We start from the raw sequence: 17,805 nt of genomic DNA on the forward strand, positions 1-17,805 counted from the left end.
TCCACAGTAAATTTTTTGGGAGAGGGGAGCAAGTTTTTATCCAGCATTTCTATGTATTTTGCACCATTCATCCTGACAACGTTGCCAGTCCCTTTGCTGAAAAGCCACACATCCCGCTTAGCGCTCACTAGACATTCTGCCACAACGGCAGCATCTTCTAGGGGATGTTTTGCAAACTCTTTGCAGACAAGGATTTTCTTCAGCCAGGGCTTCATCCTTGCCACTCTCCCATAAAGACCCTTTTTTGTGGAATGCCTTGGAGATTGTTTATACATCAACATCGTCCATTGCAGCCACTGACTCATTCAGTTACAGTTGCCCTCACAATAGAAGTGCCTTTCTTGTCCGGCAACTAAGTTTAGAGTGGGGGCCTGATAAGTGTAGTGGTTTTAATTTTTCCACTCGGACTCCTCAGACGGACGTTCAATGACGTTAAAATGGTCGTGTACCCTTCCCCAGATTTGTGCTTCTCTATAATCACATCTGACTTGCTCTTTCTTTTGAAAGTCTCTATCATACTGTGGGACCATACAGAGAGAGCGGTATTTATCCTTACAGATTTATTATTTTATTTATTTTACACCATTTTTCTCCCCAATTGTTAGTAGGTACTATCTTTTCTCAACTCCCGCACATACTCAGGAGAGGCGAAAGTCGAGAGCCATGCGTCCTCCGAAACACAACCAAGCTGCACTGCTTCTTAACACAGCACGCATCCAACCCGGAAGCCAGCCGCACCAATGTGTCGGAGGAAACACCGTACACCTAGTGACCTGGTTAGCACGCACTGCGCCCGGCCCGCCACAGGAGTTGCTAGTGCGCGATGAGACAAGGATATCCCTGCCAGCCAAACCCTCCCTAACCCGGATGACGCTAGGCCAATTGTGCGCAGCCGACCGGGAGGTGGCACAGCTAACACTGCGATGCAGTGCCTTAGACCACTGTGCCACCCGGGAGGCCCTTACAGCTTATTTTAAGGAAGAGGATCAGGAGTCCAGCAAATTGTGACTTGTTTAGGAAATGTATTGCACGTGAGAAAATTTAGGCTTGCAGTTACAAAGGGTATAAATATTTTTTTTTACATTTAAAAAAAATCTGATTTCCATTTCATACATTGCACCTGGGCTGCCACCATAATGACATTACAAAAGGCACATAACTACAAAGTATTGATCATTTTTGATAATCTCAAAGCACCGGTAATAACATCCAGCACAATACATTTTTTATTTAACCTTTATTTAACTAGGCAAGTCAGTTAAGAACATATTCTTATTTACAATGACGGAAAAGAAAACAAAAAAGTGGGCCTCCATCCCCACCAAGCCAACATGTTGCGCAATAATTTGCGAGCATAGCGCACGGCGGCTGGACCGTTGTCATACAGCTCCATGATTAGGGTAGGACTGTTGTTCAAAACTTATTGTACACTTTTTATACACCTTCCCAAATTTCATGGAATGATTTTGACAACTTTCAGCATGAATCAAACCACTATTTTTCATTCAATGTGTCTAAAGGCTCGCTAAAGCAGTTTTTGTTTTGTGATTCATACTTTTCTAACCCAAAAATGTCCCTAAATATACCAGTTGGTGCTGAAACAGCCATCTAATTATATGCACATTCATCTCTATCTTTCATTGATCCATATATTCTGTACACGTTCTCTATGTAGTCTAGTCTGTCGACAAATTCGAATTAAAGCAACACTGTATTTAAAGGGGTGGCTTAAGATCAATGTATTGAACCCTATTGAATGACAACTCCACAAGGAAATCTGTTGGCCAGCAAGTGGGAAGGTTTTCAGCTGTTTAATTAAATGTATTCGGGTGTGCCCAAGGAAACCAAGCCTGCAAAGCCCATTGCACAGCTGCATAAGTTAAGTCTGAATACCAACTACTGAGAAGTGTGTAGGAAAGGTGTGCGTAATTAAATATTTCCTAAATCTGAGTCAGCCCCCTTTAGAAAATGTATGCCCTTCTCAGTATAATGGTTTGATTAATCCTGGATGTTGCCATTCAGTAGTTCAATCCATTAAATATTGGATAATATTTACATTAGATAAATGTACTGAAAACCCTATTGAATATGAACTCCATGAGAAAATCTGTTGGCCAACAACGTTTTAGGCGGTTGAATTACATGTATTCAGTGTGCATAAGGAAGCAACATAAGTCTCAATACCAAGTACATTTCCTAAGTCAATCAGCCTGAGTTTTATTTTTTTGTTGCTTAGACTACAACTCCTTTAGCCTGCATCTGACTGACATCCTGTTTCTCTTTTGGTCCCTCCCCTTACCCCCTCATTGCTAGCGTGGAAGCCATTTTTTACTGTCTGAATGTCAACAAGGAGAGGTATTGGCTCTGCTCTCAGGCTTTGGCTGCTTCTCCAAAGCGTTAGCATAGACATTGTTAGCCTTAGCAGCGTCATCTTGCTCACTCTATTCCCCTTCATTCTCTTCATTATCAAGGCTTTTTCTCTGGAAGCATCCCATCTGAGTAGAAAGGGGGAAAAAATGTTGAACAGTTCAACAATCAAAGGGTTGGCCCTTTACATTGCAGAAGCAAAGTTTCTGTCGCAGCATTGATACTCACCATATACATGGCCATTGTGATGATGATCAGGAGGAAGAGTCCTACGCCAACTCCTGTACCTATTATCAGGTCTCTATGGGGAGGAATGATGATCTCAGCCTGAACATCAATCTGGAGGAATACATTTTGAGACAATGAGTGACGATGGAACAAGCAATTTAAAAACAATTCTTATACAGTAAATCAGTTTAATTCCACAAATGGAATTACCTGTGTTTGGTGGAAGCTTGAAGAGTTATCCTAATGAGCAAATAAATACATACAAAATTGATGCTTTTGGGAATCTTTGCTCAATAAATATTTATGTCTTTGTTGAAGAAAGTTTTTTTTTACAGTAAACTTACCCTTGGGTCACTCGCTGTCTGGACATATTGTTTTTTGTCATAGCTGAGTTTGACAAAACTGATGAAATTGACTGTTTCTCTATCCCCAGTGAATTTCTTTGGCAATGACAAGCTCTGTAGAGTGAGATATTGTTAGTCGAACTAGGTGGTAATTTTACATTAAATAGAATGTTACTTGCTTCAGTTCTTAAAGTATTTTGTGGTAGAAGTGTTCTGATTTAAATAGCAGAGAAGTTATACGAAGCTCTATGTTTTTGTCGTAACTTGTTGGGAAAGTGGTCAAAACGGCAGATGTTTCAAAAAAGTTCAGACAAAGTAGTTGTGGTTACTAGAACAGCTGTCTGATTTCAGATTTAAATAGCGGAGCAGTAGACCCATATGTTATGTCTAAGTTGAGGTATAAAAAGCTCGGAAAGTGGTCACATTTTCAGTTTGTAAAAGTTGACAGTGAATTTAGTCAATGCAGTAACTAACAAAGCTGCATCATTTGATAGGTAGAAGATATTTCTGTTCTGATTTTAGAATTGAAAAGCAGAGAAGTAGACCAAGATGTCATACCCTCTAAGTTGTTGGGAAAGTAGCTTATTTGTCAGTTAATAAGCCAGGCAAGTGATGCGTTCCTAGGTCATACTTCTGTGTTCCTGGTCTTTTGCATGGGCTTCAAGTTTATCATAAAATCGGAATGCTTTATGATGTTTTTGCAATAAATTGCGCAACAATTTTGCCCATTGAAGACCATTCAAAAAGCCTACAAAAGTTAAAAAACTACTAGGCTACTTTCCGCGTCTCTTGCATGGCGTATTCATCAGTGGGAAGTTAACTTAATGAATGAAGTTGATGCGGTTATTAAGACATCTGTATCTCTTGATTTGTATAATAGAATGTTGGAATTCATGGGAGTCTGTAACAATGGAACTTTTAGAATGTTGAAGAAATCCCATGGAAGTGGATGGAGGACAAAAATATCTACTTTAAAAAGTATAACATACATCAATAATTGTATGCAAGCACACTGGTCCTGACCACTGCATGTTTTAAAGTTTGAGTAGCGTTTCTAGCTTAAATGGTGTAGCGTGGTAATGAATAATAAGTATGACAAAGATTTAAAGAGGGATGTTTGCTGTCCCAAAGTCTCATTAATTATTAGCATGTTGTTACTCTGTACCATCATTTGTTAAAGTTGGCTTAATACAGACCCTTGCATGTTGATCGAGGTCCTTGAAGGAAACATTTCCAGACAGCACAAATGTAACTGTCAAAAACTTCTCCAAAAGGAAACTTTCACACTCGATGGACTTGCAGTATTTTTCTGGAGAGCAGTACTGTAAACACAGCCAGAAGCAACATGTGTGTTTCAGTAACATGATTACTATACTGAGTTATAACCTGATTGGATAGGTTACTAACAATGTCTAGAGTGAGTGGCATATTTGAATACTCACCTCTGTTGTTGAATTGATCATCTTTCCACATTGAGTATGGTTCTTCAAAGAAAAGAAAGGAAACTTCTTATTGAAATAAATTATGGCAGAAAAATGTCAGCATTTTCGTAAGCAATGTGAACAGTTTACCTGTAAGACAGATATTTGGTAGTCCTTCATTTCAAATCTGTGCTCAAGCTTAGTTGGGAAAGTGAAGGTGACTGTGATGGGTACAGACTTAAATCCCAAGTTCTGGACCTGTAAACAGTGGGACATTTAGTCACTCAACCATACTAACATTTGAATAGAGATTTCATACAAAGGCATTTGTCACAGAATTTGTAACAAAACATAGACCTTAACTCCCAAAAGATCAAGGTTAGAGTGACAGAGACATTAAAATGGTTTGTTTTTGGAGTATAAAAAGATCTAACTCATTTCCCTCACATTGTGTGACTCACACTTTCAAGACCAGTCACAGCAATAGCAGCTGATTGTTTACCTCATATACATTCACCAGTCTTTTAGGTGATGTGTCCTCCAGAGTAAAGTTAATGTAAGTTGTGGAGTCTTGGGGAAGGCTTCAACAACAACAAAAAGATATGTCACCTTGATTTTATTCAATTAACTTGATGGAGTCATTCTCAAACAACATATCAAGTATAGGCTTGTGAAGACTTACGCTTTTGCTACCAGGTCAACTGCAAATTGAACAGGGATGGTCCTGGTAAGGGAACTATTGGTTGAGTTTCCATTGTCGCTGTAAATAAAGCAAAGGCAAAAGCATTTTTTGTGTACATAAATGGAATGCTATGAAGTGCTTCAGCTAATTGAGTAGAAGGTATTGGGGTTGTCTAAAAATAGTTTTAAGCAATGTATGTGCAATACTTTGACTGCATGGGGAAATTGGATTTTCTTGGACTGATTCTCTCACACATTCACATTGTGGAAGCAGATTTTCTACCTCAGGCCAATGACGGTCATTTCCATTGTGTCGTTCCAGTCATATGTATTCAAAATATGGAATTTACTGGTGAACACGGCCTGGAAATGAAAATGGCATAGTTGACAGTCAGACTTGATTTGAGATTGATCATAACTGGAAGTGGAAAAAAGTGGAAGGCATTCCTTCAGAAAGTATTCATACCTGTTGACCTATTCCACATTTTGTTACAGCCTGAATTCAAAATGGATGAAATAAAAAAAACATCTACATACAATACCCCATAATGACATAGTAAAAACATGTATTTTAGCAAATTTATTGAAAATGAAAGCTCATTTACATAAGTATTCACACCCTTGAGTCAATAGTTTGTAAAAGCACCTTTAGCAGAGACTACTTCTGTGAGTCTTTCTGGTAAGTCGAAGCGCTTTCCACACCTGGATTGTGCAACATTTGCCCTTTTATTTTTTTATTTTTTTATTCAAGCTCTGTCATTGATTGTTGACCACTTTCAGGTCTTGCCATAGATTTTCACGTAGATTTAAGTGAAAACGGTAACTCACTTTGGAACATTCACTGTCTTCTTGGTAAGCAACTCCAGTGTAGATTTGGCTTTGTGTTTTAGGTTATTGCCCTGCTGACAGGTGAATTCATCAGTGTCTGGTTAAAAGCAGACAACCATGGATATAGGATTTTGCCTGTGCTTAGCTCCATTCTGTTTATTTATTTATCCTGAAAAACTCCCTAGTTAACGATTTACAAATATACCCATAATATGATGCAGTCACCACTATGCTTGAAAATATGGAGAGTGGTACTCAGTAATGTGTTGTATTGGATTTGCCCCAAACATAGCACTTGGTATTCAGGACAAAAAGTTAATTTCTTTGCCACAGTTTTTGCAGTATTACTTTAGTGCCTTTATGCAAACAGGATGCACGTTTTGGAATATTTGTATTATGTACAGGCTTCTTCCTTCAAAACAAATGTTTATTTGTCATATGTGCCAAATTCAGCAGGTGTAGACCTTACAGTGAAATGCTTACTTACAAGCCCTTAACTTATTTTTCTTAACTGCATTGTTGGTTAAGTAAAACATACAAGTAACAAATAAAGAGCATCAGTAAAAGAACAATAGCGAGGCTGTATACAGGGGGTACCGGTACAGAGTCAATGTGCGGGGGCACCGGTTAGTCGAGGTAATTGAGATTATATGTACATGTAGATTGTTATTATCTATGCATAGTCACTTTAATATCTAAGAGTAGCAGCAGCGTAAAATAGGAGTGGGGGGGGTGCAAATTGGGTAGCCATTTGATTAGATGTTCAGGAGTCGTATGGCTTGGGTGTAGAAGCTGTTTAGAAGCCTATTGGACCTAGACTTGGTGCTCGGTACCGCTTGCTGTGCGGTAGCAGAGACAACAGTCTATGACTAGGGTGGCTGGAGTCTTTGACAATTGAAGGCCTTCATCTGACACTGCCTGGTATAGGAGTCCTGGATGGCAGGAAGCTTGGTCCCAGTGATGCACTGGGCCGTACGCACTACCCTCTGTAGTGCCTTGCGGTTGGAGGCAGAGCAGTTGCCATACCAGACAGTGATGCAACCAGTCAGGATGCTCTCGATAATCCAGCTGTAGAACCTATTGAGGATCTGAGGACACATGCCAAATCTTTTCAGTCTCTTGAGGGGAATAGGTTTTGTCGTGCCCTTCACGACTGTCTTGATGTGCTTGGACCATGTTAGTTTGTTGATGTGGACACCAAGGAACTTGAAGCTCTCGACCTGCTCCACTACAGCCCCATTGATGAGAATGGGGGTGTGCTCGGTCCTCCTTTTTCCTGTAGTCCACAATCATCTCCTTTGTTTTGATCACATTGAGGGAGAGGTTGTTGTCCTGGCACCACACAGCCAGGTCTCTGACCCCCTCACTATAGGCTGTCTCGTCGTTGTTGGTGATCAGGCCTACCACTGTTGTGTTATTAGCAAACTTAATGATGGTGTTGGAGTCGTGCCTGACCGTGCACTTATGAGTGAACAGGGAGTACAGGAGGGGACTGAGCACGCACCACTGAGGGGCCCCTGTGTTGAGGATTAGCGTGGCAGATGTTACCTGCCCTTACCACCTGGGGGCGGCCCGTCAGGAGGTCCAGGATCCAGTTGCAGTGGGAGGTGTTTAGTCCCAGGGTCCTTAGCTTAGTGATGAGCTTTGAGGGCACTATGGTGTTGAACGCTGAGCTGTAGTCAATGAATAGCATTATCACATAGGTGTTCCTTTTGTCCAGGTGGGAAAGGGCAGTGTGGAGTGCAATAGAGATGGCATCATCTGTGGATCTGTTGGGGCAGTATGCAAATTGGAGTGGGTCTAGGGTTTCTGGGGTAATGGTGTTGTGAGCCATGACCACCCTTTCAAAGCACTTCATGGCTAGAGACATAGTGCTACGGGTCTGTAGTCATTTAGGAAGGTTACCTTAGTGTTCTTAGGCACAGGGACTATGGTGGTCTGCTTGAAACATGTTATTACAGACTCAGTCAGGGACAGGTTAAAAATGTCAGTGAAGACACTTACCAGTTGGTCATCGCATGCTCAGAGTACACATCCTGGTAATCCATCTGGCCCTGCGGCCTTGTGAATGTTGACCTGTTTAAAGGTCTTACTCACATCGGCTGCAGAGAGCGTGATCACACAGTCGTCCAGAACAACTGATGCGCTCATGCATGTTTCAGTGTTACTTGCCTCGAAGCGAGCATATAAGTAATTTAGCTCGTCTGGTAGGCTTGTGTCACTGGGCAGCTCTCGGCTGTGCTTCCCTTTGTAGTCTGTAATAGTTTGCAATCCCTGCCATATCTGACGAGTGTCAGAGCCGGTGTAGTACAATTTAATCTTAGTCCTGTATTGAAGCTTTTCCTATTTGATGGTTCGTAGAAGGGCATAGCGGGATTTCTTCTAATCTTCCGGGTTACAGTATTACTCCTTAACCTGCAGTCATCGATGCACTTATTGATGAAGCCAGTGACTGATGTGGTGTACTCAATGCCATCGGAAGAATCCCGGAACATATTCCAGTCTGTGCTGCACAACAGTCCTGTAGCTTTGCATCTGCTTCATCTGAGCACTTTTTTTTTTATTGACCGAGTCACTGGTGCTTCTTGCTTTAATTTTTGTTGGAATTATGGTCAGATTTGCCAAATGGAGTGCGGGGGAGAGCTTTGTATGAGCCTCTGTGTGTGGAGTACAGGTGGTCTAGAGTTTGTTCCCCCCCCCCCTCTTAACATGCTGGTGGAAAGGAAGTTTCCCTGCATTAAAGTCCTCGGCCACTAGGTGCGCCGCCTTAGGATGAGTGTTTTCCTGTTTGCTTAAGACGGTATATAGCTCATTGAGTGTGGTCTTAGTGCCAGCATCAGTCTGTGGTGGTATGTAGACAGCTACAAAAAATACAGGAACTCTCTAGGTAGATTGACAGCTTATCATGAGACCTCGAGACTTCCTTAAATATCGTGGATTTCTTAGATATCGTGCACCAGCTTTTGTTTACAAATATACATAGACCAACACCCCTTGTCTTACCAGAGGCTGCTGTTCTATCCTGACAATAGTGTATACCCACCAGCTGTATGTTATTCATGTCGTCGTTCAGCCACGATTCGGTGAAACGTAAGATATTAGTTTGTAATGTCCCGTTGGTAGTTTAATCTTGCTCGTAGGTCATCGATTTTATTTTCCAATGATTGCACGTTGGCTAATAGAACGGATGGTAGTGGGGGTGTAGTCGCTCGCCTACGAATTCTCCGAAGGCAGCCTGACCTCCGCCCCCTTTTCCTCTGTCTCTTCCTCACGCAAATGACAGGGATTTGGGCCTGTTCCCGGGAAAGCACTATATCCTTCACGTCGGACTCGTTAAAAGAAAAAGCTTCTTCTAGTTCTTGGTGTGTAATCGCTGTTCTGATGTACAGAAGTTATTTTCGGTCTTGAGCAGTAACATTATGTACAAAATAAGTTTTTAAAAAGTTACAAACAACGCAAAAAAACTAACTGAATAGCACAGTTGGTTAGGAGCACGTAGAACATCAGCCATCCTCTCCGGCGCCATTCTACATTCTTTTCACTGTCAATTGGGTTACTATTGTGGAGTAACTACAATGTTGTAGATCCATCCTCAATTTTCTCCTATCACAGTCATTAAACTCTAACTGTTTTAAAGTCACCATTGGCCTCATGGTGAAATCCCTGAGCGGTTTCCTTCCTCTCTGGTAACTGAGTAAGGAAGGACGCCTGTATCTTTGTAGTTACTGGGTATATTGATATACCATCCAAAGTGTAATGAATAATTTCACCATGCTCAAAGGGATATTCAATGTATTTTTACCCGTTTACCAATGAGCGCCCTTTGTGAGGCATTGTAAAAGCTCCCTAGTCTTTGTGGTTGGATCTGTGTTTAAAGTTCACTGCTCGACTGAGGGACCTTACAGATAATTTTGTGTGTGGGGTTCAGAGACGAGGTAGTCATTCAAAATTAATGTTAAACAATAGCGTCCGAGGCTCTATCCCTGTTGTAGTGAGCAAATTATTTTCTTGTCTTGCGTGGTTGTACTGATGGCACGAAGAAGATGGAGTACTGGAAGTATTTGTTTATTCTACTACTAGCCTCACTGAGTTGAGATACTGTGGAGTGCACCAAACACTCTGCTAGTGCAGAGACCTTGGTAACGTACAGCCAGAATGAACCTCATGCCCTACAGCCAAGTAAAGTTGGCCTACTAGAGCTGCCGCCTGAGATGAAACCAAGGAAAAGGGGAAGCGGGGGAGGCGTATGACTACAAAACAAGAGAGGAAAGAAGCTCAATCTCCCATCCTTTATCATGGGAAATGTCCACTTGCTTGTAATCAAGACGGAGGTGCTATCGGCAACAACTTCGTATATGAGATTACATCAGCAAACAAGTCTGGTATGGTGCACGGAAACTTGGCTAACGGAGGTCATACCTGATTCCCATGTGGCGGTGGTTGGTTTCACGATCATCAGAGCTGACAGGAGCTCGGAACTTTCGGGGTCAAGTAGGGGGGAGGCGTCTGTATGTGATCAATCAATGGCGTCACAGTGAAGAGGGTCTGTTCCCCTCACGTGGAGGTGTTAGCAGTGGGCAGCCGACCCTACTATTTACCAAGAGTTCTCTAGCGTGATAGTGATTGTCTACATCCCGCCGTCTGCAAATTTTTAACTGGCCACAGACACTATCCATGAATTCACCACATTACCTACTCAATCGATCACCCTACTCGGTTATCTCTGGAGATTCCAACCAATGTCTGCTGTCCGCAACACTTCCTACCTTAACAGTATGTTAAAGTTCAAACTCGTCTGGACAAGACCATTGACATTCTCTACGCCAATGTGAAAGATGCCTACTGCTAGACTGCTCTGCCTCCACTGGACAATCTAACGACCTCGTCCAGCTGCTACCAAAGTACCGCCCCCTGGTCCAGAGGTAACATGTCACTCAGGCGGTGATTCACGAATGGACACCTGAAACTGGAGAGGCGCTACAGAGCTGCTTTGACGGTACAGATTGGAATCTATTTATAGACGACTGGGAGGAGGAACTTAAGGGTCTCTGAATGCATAACGGACTATGATAACTTCTCTACTGACAATATTGTGCCAAGCAAAATATGAATACATACTGACGTTAGACCGTAAGCTGCAAGCAAAAAACATGCAGGATATCTAGTACGGTAGGAAGAAAACCGAGAGTTTTTTTTATATTTTTTTACCGGATTCGATAAGTACATTTGTCAGCAGAGCAACATCAGATAGCGCAGGTGCTGGACTCTGATCTGGGAAGCACTGAGCCCATGAGCACCTCGAAGAAACAAGTGAGGCAGCTGAAGAGGATCAGTCCCAGTAAGTCAGCAGGGCCTGATGGAGTTGACGCCAGAGTACTCAAGGTGTGTGCTAATCAACTGGCTTTCATACTGCAGCATATTTTCAACTTCTCACACAACAATGAACTGAGCCACTGGTGAAGAGATTGTTGACTCTAATAAGTACTTAGGTTTAACAGTCGACAACAAACTGAACTGGGAGGAGGCTTTTCAGTGGCGACAAAAGCCCAATCCAGAATGTACTTTAAGGAAGCTTTGATCTTTTAAAGTATGTGACAAAATGCTTTGTATGTTCCATAGCAATGTCGTGGCGAGTGTAGCGACCTATGCCATTGTGTGCTGGAAAGGGAATTTACCTAAGGAGGACTTTTATGCAAGCTTGATAAAATCATTAAGAAAGAGTACTACAATTGGCAGCAGCCTGGAATCAATGCAAGACATGTTCATAAAAAAGCTGCACATGATCATGGACAATGACACCAGGGCTCTAATTCAACACAGGAGCAGCTTCAGTAGCAGGTTAAGCCTGCCCAGATGTTCCACAGAGAGGTTTAGATGGTCATTTTTACCGACAGCCATGAAGCTTTTTAATGAGTAATTGATTAACTTGTTATGAGGTTTTCCTATTGGTAATAGTTGTTGCTTGGTTTTGTCTTTCCCAAAGTAGGATAAAAAAAAAACAGCAATTGAATCAGATTATTATTTTAGGGATACTATGGTGTATGTGCCTTTTTGTCTTAAATGTTGGTTTTTATCATTTTGGTCATTGTTGCGTGTCCTGTCATTTTAAGTCATTGATGCATGCTGTGATAAAACAATTTCCTAAGTTGAGATGAATAAAGTAATGCTCTGCTCTCTACTCATCATTGCAATTTATGTGACTTATTAAGCACATTTTTATTTCTGAACTGATTTAGGCTTGCTATAACAAAGGGGTTAAACATTTTGAGTCTGGACATTTCAGCTTTTCATTTTTAATTAGTAAAAATGTCAATCATAATTCCACTTTGACATTACGGGGTATTAAATTCAGGCTGTAACACAACAAAATTTGCAAAAAGTCAAGGGGTCCCAATACTTTCTGAAGGCACTGTATCGCTCATTTCAAAGCTGTCACTCAATTAGACATTGAGTTACTGCTTTTAGCTCTGAGTCTTTATCATTTAAGAACATTTTAAAGCTTTACTGGTGTATTCACAGCATTATTTACTGGTATATCTAAGTAAGCACTCACTGTAGTTTTACTACGGTAGACAGGTATGCTGACACTGCATGTAGTTCTGTTCATTTCACCTTCCACACCACCACAGCTGAACACAGTTCTCCTTGTGGACTATGGAATACAGACAATATGTCAAGTGTGTAAATAATTCAGAGTCCCTGACAGTCTAAAATAAACAAGCATGTTAAAAATGAACCACTTTACGGAACTAACCAATTCAACACTTAAAGGTGCACTACGCATAAATCGCTATATGTACGTTTTTTGGGCAACCTGACCAAATTCACATACAAATGGGAGTTATAGATCTGTCATTCTCATTGAAAGCAAGTCTGAGAAGGGGTAGATCTGTTCCAGCCCAGGAGGATCACCCCTGATTAAACTAATCACCTAACCCTTGATTGGCTAAACATGTTTTGGGTCTCCAGGTTTGAATAACACTGCTTTAGATGAGAGCAAGAATAAAACATCAGAGTGAATTACACAATAGATGGAGGGGTGTCGGTATTACCTTCAGAAGATGCATCATGGAGAATGAGAGGCCAGGAGGGTAGAGGAGGGTTAGACTGGTGTTGTAGGAGTCATCCCCATGATTGGACAGTCTTATAGTCACGTTGAAGTAACTCTGGTCCACCACTAATAAAGTTGATGTGCTGATAAGAGAGACAAGACTGTACAGTCAGAAAACATACTTGAGCAGTCAGTAAATATTATAGCCACAAACAAGTTACTTTATGTTTATCAGATACTTACATAAAGTTGAAGTCCACCTCAAGCTCTGCCAAACAGGCTTCATTTTCTTTGCAGTTCTTTTCAAAGGGCACCTATGACAAATTCAAGACAACTGTGAATGTGTTTAGATTACCTGTTTTCACAGGTCTTTGGCTAAATTACAGTACTCAGTCCACAGTCATTGCTAGTACTGTTGATCATTGTAAGTGAACAGGTTTTAGTCAGACCCAGAATGTATCCTCGTACCTCGACCACAGCCTGTGTAGGACTGTCAGTATTCAGAATGGCAGTAAGACCCTCTTGTTGGCTTTCAGATTGAGAAAAATGAAGTTGGATGATTATGGGCGATAATGTGTCGATCACGCATTGCTGGAATAAAATAAAATGTGGCATTCATTTCCCTATCCATAGTCCTGAAAAACCCTCATTCTTCTCATCACTGAAAAAGATCAATACACAATAATTCAATAATAATTCAACAACCTAACAACGTAATGTTATTCATTAAATCCCCTCCTTACGAGATACATTATAGTTGTTGTATTGTTGCATAGCTACAGTTTCTCATTGATCCTACTGTCATGTAGAGTGAGTGGTTGAAGCAGGTCCGCTCCTTTCTCAGCTCCACAGTAGAGAGAAGTCTTCTGGCCCCTTTGTTCGTGTCGCTGTAAAATGCTCGGCTCCTCTGTCTCAGTGGATCCACATCCAGCGAGTAGGAGACGTTCATCCCTGCACTCAGTGCCCCTGGAAAAGTACACAAATCTGAAATGGCTTCCTTATCAGGGAGAGAAGTTCAGAACCTCATGGTTGCCTGCTGACGGACAGCATTGAAGTAGAAAGCAGAGATGGAGTCAAGACCTGAACTCTCGAGTCCCAGATCCACACCAAGGAACAACCTTTGGCACCTTAATTGGGGAGGACAAGCTTGTGGTAATGGCTGGAGTGGAATAAGTGGAATGGTATCAAACATGATTTCCATGTGTTTGATGCCATTCCATTTGCTCCTTTCCAGACATTATTATGAACCGTCCTCCCGTCAGCAGCCTCCATCGGTCTTCAGACTGGGAAGAGACCAAGATCCACTTATTGTTGTCAGTGATTTAGCTATGCACCGAGGCTCCGACCTAGACCATCAAGGCCACAATTACACTATATATACAAAAGTATGTGGACACCCCTTCAAAGTTGTGGATTTGGCTATTTCAGCCACACCCGTTGCTGACAGGTGTATAAAATTGAGCACACCGCCATGCAATCTCCACAGACAAACATTGGAAGTAGAAGAAGAGACGGAAGAGCTCAGTGACTTTCAACGTACCACTGTCATAGGATGCCACCTTTCCAACAAGTCAGTTCCTAAAATGTCTGTCCTGCACCGTTCAACTGTAAATGCTATTATTGTGAAGTGGAAATGTCTAGGTGCAACAACGGCTCAGCCACGAAGTGGTAGGCCACACAAGCTCACAGAACGGCACCGCCGAGTGCTGAAATGCGTAAAACACACCTGTCCTCTGTTGCAACACTCACTACCAAGTTCCAAACATCCTCTGGAAGCAACGTCAGCACAATAACTGTTCGTTGGGAGCTTCATGAAATGGGTTTCCATGGCCGAGCAGCCACACACAAGCCTAAGATCTCCATGCCCAATGCCAAGAACCCTGACCTCAACCCCATCGAACACCTTTGGGATGAATTGGAATGCCGACTGCAAGCCAGGACTAATCGCCCATCAATGCCCGTCCTCACTAATGCTTGTTGCTGAATGGAAGCAAGTCCCCGCAGCAATGTTCCAATAACTAGTGCAAAGCCTTCCCAAGGGACTTGGAGGCTGTAGCAGCAAAGGGGGGACCAACTCCATATTAATGCCCATGAATTTGGAATGAGATGTTCGACGAGCAGATATTTTTGGTCATGTAGTGTATGTAGTCTCAGATCATAAAGTTCTGAGAGTTCTTACCAGCTTTACTCTTTGTTGCCTCTGCCATGTTAAAGCAGGCTGTTAAAGTGACCACGGGGGAAATGATCTCTTTTGCCAGACAGTCAAAGTTATCAGTGCTGATCCCCGAGGGATGGAAGTGGAGATGAGCAGAGACGCTGAGGACTGGTCTGGACCTGTGAGCGATCATAAAGATTGGGATGTTAGCCTACATTGTACGATGTTGGGTAGCACCGCCCACACCTCATTGAGCGCAGACCCCATTCAGTACAGATCGCAGCCTAGTGGGATATTTTTACCGGTTAAACAACTGTCCTTTTAAACCAGCTGTCTTTTCTTATCCTTTTTTTTATTTTTTTTTTTTAATTTTTTTTTAGGGGTGGATCAGCTTAATATTGCGGAAAGAATGTTGCTTCCAATGTAATTGTCTGCATCATTTCCAATCCCCCATATTTTTGGGGGTAAATATATATATCCATACACCCATGCATACATATACACATATATACATACACATATCTATATAGACATACATACTTTTTTAAAGAATATACCTTTATTATTATTCCCCGCAACCCTACCACCGATCCCCCAATTGGAGTAAACTAATAAACACTTCTGCTTTTACCTTCAATTTATACATCTTATCCTTTTTTGGACTCGTACCTCAAGACGACAACTGCGCCACGCGCTCCTACTACGATGTCAGTCAGTCCATCCTCACCCAGGTCCATCTTCCCATCAATCGTCTGGCCAAAGAACTGGAGCTTAGATCTCATCATCACAGCTGAGATCCGCTGCAGTAAGAAGACATACACAGATAATGAAAAGCCATTGATATCCCAGGAGGGATGTCTGTTTTATTTGATCATGAAGGGCTTCTTTTAACGATTTCCATCTTCGTCTGCCTCACCTGGCTGAATTGAGGGCGGATCCCCTTTAGCTTTTCACCCAGGTAGATGTACACGGCCCCCCTGTGATCGTCCTCAAGTGGAGCCCCCACAGCTACATCCTTCAGCCCATCTCCATTCAGGTCTGTGAGAGAGGAGATGGATGAGCCGAATCTACCCTGAGACAGCACTGAAACATTCATCTCCATCCTCAGTTCCAGCTAAGAAAGGAGAGATCACATGAAGATAAATCCATATTACACTGTCTTTTGTGCATTATTATTACAGATAATGGATATTTATATCCAAATGAATATATTTCGGCTTCCAGATCACTTTTTCCCTGGTGAACATATTCAACCACAAATTGCAGCATTTGAATCTGTTGTTCAGAGGTTCACAGTTCAGCCCACCTTATCAGTCAGTGTGTAGACGTAGATCCTGCCCTCTCTCGGTGGTTGGTGAAACATTGGTGCCCCCACCAGGAGGAAATCTAAGTTGCCGTCTGAGTCTATGTCCACAGAACACAGCTCTGCCCCGAAGTAGGAGCCCATCTGAGAAAATCAAAACTTACATTCATATAAAAATAGTTTTGAAAAGTTTTAAGAAGCCCTCTGGTTTGGAATGGAACTCATAATTTAACATACAAAGTGACATCATGTGTTCCTCTTTACTATCGGAGGAGTGATTAAACCTTTGAAGTAACCCCAAAATCTGGTTTCATGCTGTCCCTATTGTATAACTTGATTGAAATACCACACTGCTTGCAGAAATAGCTAATGTTACCAACCTGTTCCCCAAACAATCTTTGTGCCACAGTCCAGTTGTTGTTGACCTTGTTGAAAAGTAGGATCTGTCCCATGTGTTCAGATCTTGGTGCTCCAGTAAAATATAGAAGGTTCTCATTCTTCTTCCCAACAGCTACAGAGTATCCTGTAACAACAATGAAGAAATGTAGGTTCATTGTAACTACACTCCCTTCATTGAAACATCTGAACTAACAGAGCCTTGAAAATAGGTTTTTTTGAGCAATATCTTTTTTTGAGCTTAATGTTCCATTACCCATATAGGAATCTTTGTCCAATGTGGGGTCCTGGATTTCCCTTTCCTCTGATCTCAGACCCTCAGTCTCTAAGAGGGACCCACGCCAGTTGTTTGATCCCACTGAGCCCAGAACCAAGGTGTCCTGTAGAGGAAATAAAACAATGGGTAAGATTTTTCATTAATAAGCATTAATTATCTATATAGTGCATCCATAAACTAGTTGCAATGGTGGTCAGTACATTTATAAAAATGTTAAGATGATAAAACATACTGGACATACTATCGCGATATCTCACCTTATCAACGTAGACAGCACTGAACCCACTCTGAGACATCTCCTTAGTCAAGTTTCCAGCCAGAGCAGTCTTGGAACCTAGAACATACGGACAGTGATATAACTAGCGATATATTAATACTTCTACTGTGGAAAGTTTTGAGGAAGGTGTTATCACTAGAAATAAATACCAGTATATTTCAGGAAGTGACCAGTATTTCCACTTCAGGTTTTTTTGATGAATAACAACTCTCAGTTGACAGCGACTTTGCTGAAAAATAAGTAAGTAGTACTAAGACATTTCAACTGAATCCGGAGTCGTACCTTCAATGTTGAAGATCTTTTTTTGAAAGTTGTCTAGGATTCCTTTTAGTCCGTTGTAGTCCTGGATGAGGAAAGTGTTGTTCTCTTTTGGCTCTGATGCCAGGGACTTGATTTTCGTCAAATTCTGCATCTTGACCTGCCAAGAAATATCAAATCAAATCAAATTATACTGGTCACATACACGTGAATAGCAGA

The 17,805-nt window shown here is 41.7% G+C and overlaps 1 protein-coding gene across 2 annotated transcripts in view; it reads right to left on the reverse strand.

The window, feature by feature from the left end:
- Positions 1-1,215: 1,215 nt before the first annotated feature.
- LOC139568632 (integrin alpha-L-like) overlaps positions 1,216-17,805 on the reverse strand; it is a 36,203-nt gene continuing 19,613 nt past the window's right edge. The window contains exons 9-31 of one of the 2 annotated variants that reach the window (XM_071390584.1): positions 17,611-17,746; positions 17,309-17,385; positions 17,031-17,154; positions 16,759-16,901; positions 16,382-16,522; positions 15,992-16,189; positions 15,745-15,875; positions 15,100-15,254; positions 13,720-13,886; positions 13,389-13,511; positions 13,164-13,234; positions 12,922-13,063; positions 12,423-12,521; positions 5,325-5,404; positions 5,043-5,120; positions 4,863-4,941; positions 4,511-4,618; positions 4,382-4,423; positions 4,136-4,261; positions 2,940-3,053; positions 2,806-2,835; positions 2,596-2,706; positions 1,216-2,495 (exon numbers count right to left, since the gene is read on the reverse strand). In XM_071390584.1, coding sequence (XP_071246685.1) covers positions 2,442-2,495; positions 2,596-2,706; positions 2,806-2,835; positions 2,940-3,053; positions 4,136-4,261; positions 4,382-4,423; positions 4,511-4,618; positions 4,863-4,941; positions 5,043-5,120; positions 5,325-5,404; positions 12,423-12,521; positions 12,922-13,063; positions 13,164-13,234; positions 13,389-13,511; positions 13,720-13,886; positions 15,100-15,254; positions 15,745-15,875; positions 15,992-16,189; positions 16,382-16,522; positions 16,759-16,901; positions 17,031-17,154; positions 17,309-17,385; positions 17,611-17,746 — 2,529 coding nt within the window. In that variant the 3' untranslated portion in view covers positions 1,216-2,441. The remainder of the gene's footprint in view (positions 2,496-2,595; positions 2,707-2,805; positions 2,836-2,939; positions 3,054-4,135; positions 4,262-4,381; positions 4,424-4,510; positions 4,619-4,862; positions 4,942-5,042; positions 5,121-5,324; positions 5,405-12,422; positions 12,522-12,921; positions 13,064-13,163; positions 13,235-13,388; positions 13,512-13,719; positions 13,887-15,099; positions 15,255-15,744; positions 15,876-15,991; positions 16,190-16,381; positions 16,523-16,758; positions 16,902-17,030; positions 17,155-17,308; positions 17,386-17,610; positions 17,747-17,805) is intronic. The other variant, XM_071390585.1, reaches the window with a different exon arrangement.

This window comes from Salvelinus alpinus, chromosome 2 (assembly GCF_045679555.1).
Source record: "Salvelinus alpinus chromosome 2, SLU_Salpinus.1, whole genome shotgun sequence".
Classification (NCBI taxonomy): Eukaryota; Metazoa; Chordata; class Actinopteri; order Salmoniformes; family Salmonidae; genus Salvelinus; species Salvelinus alpinus.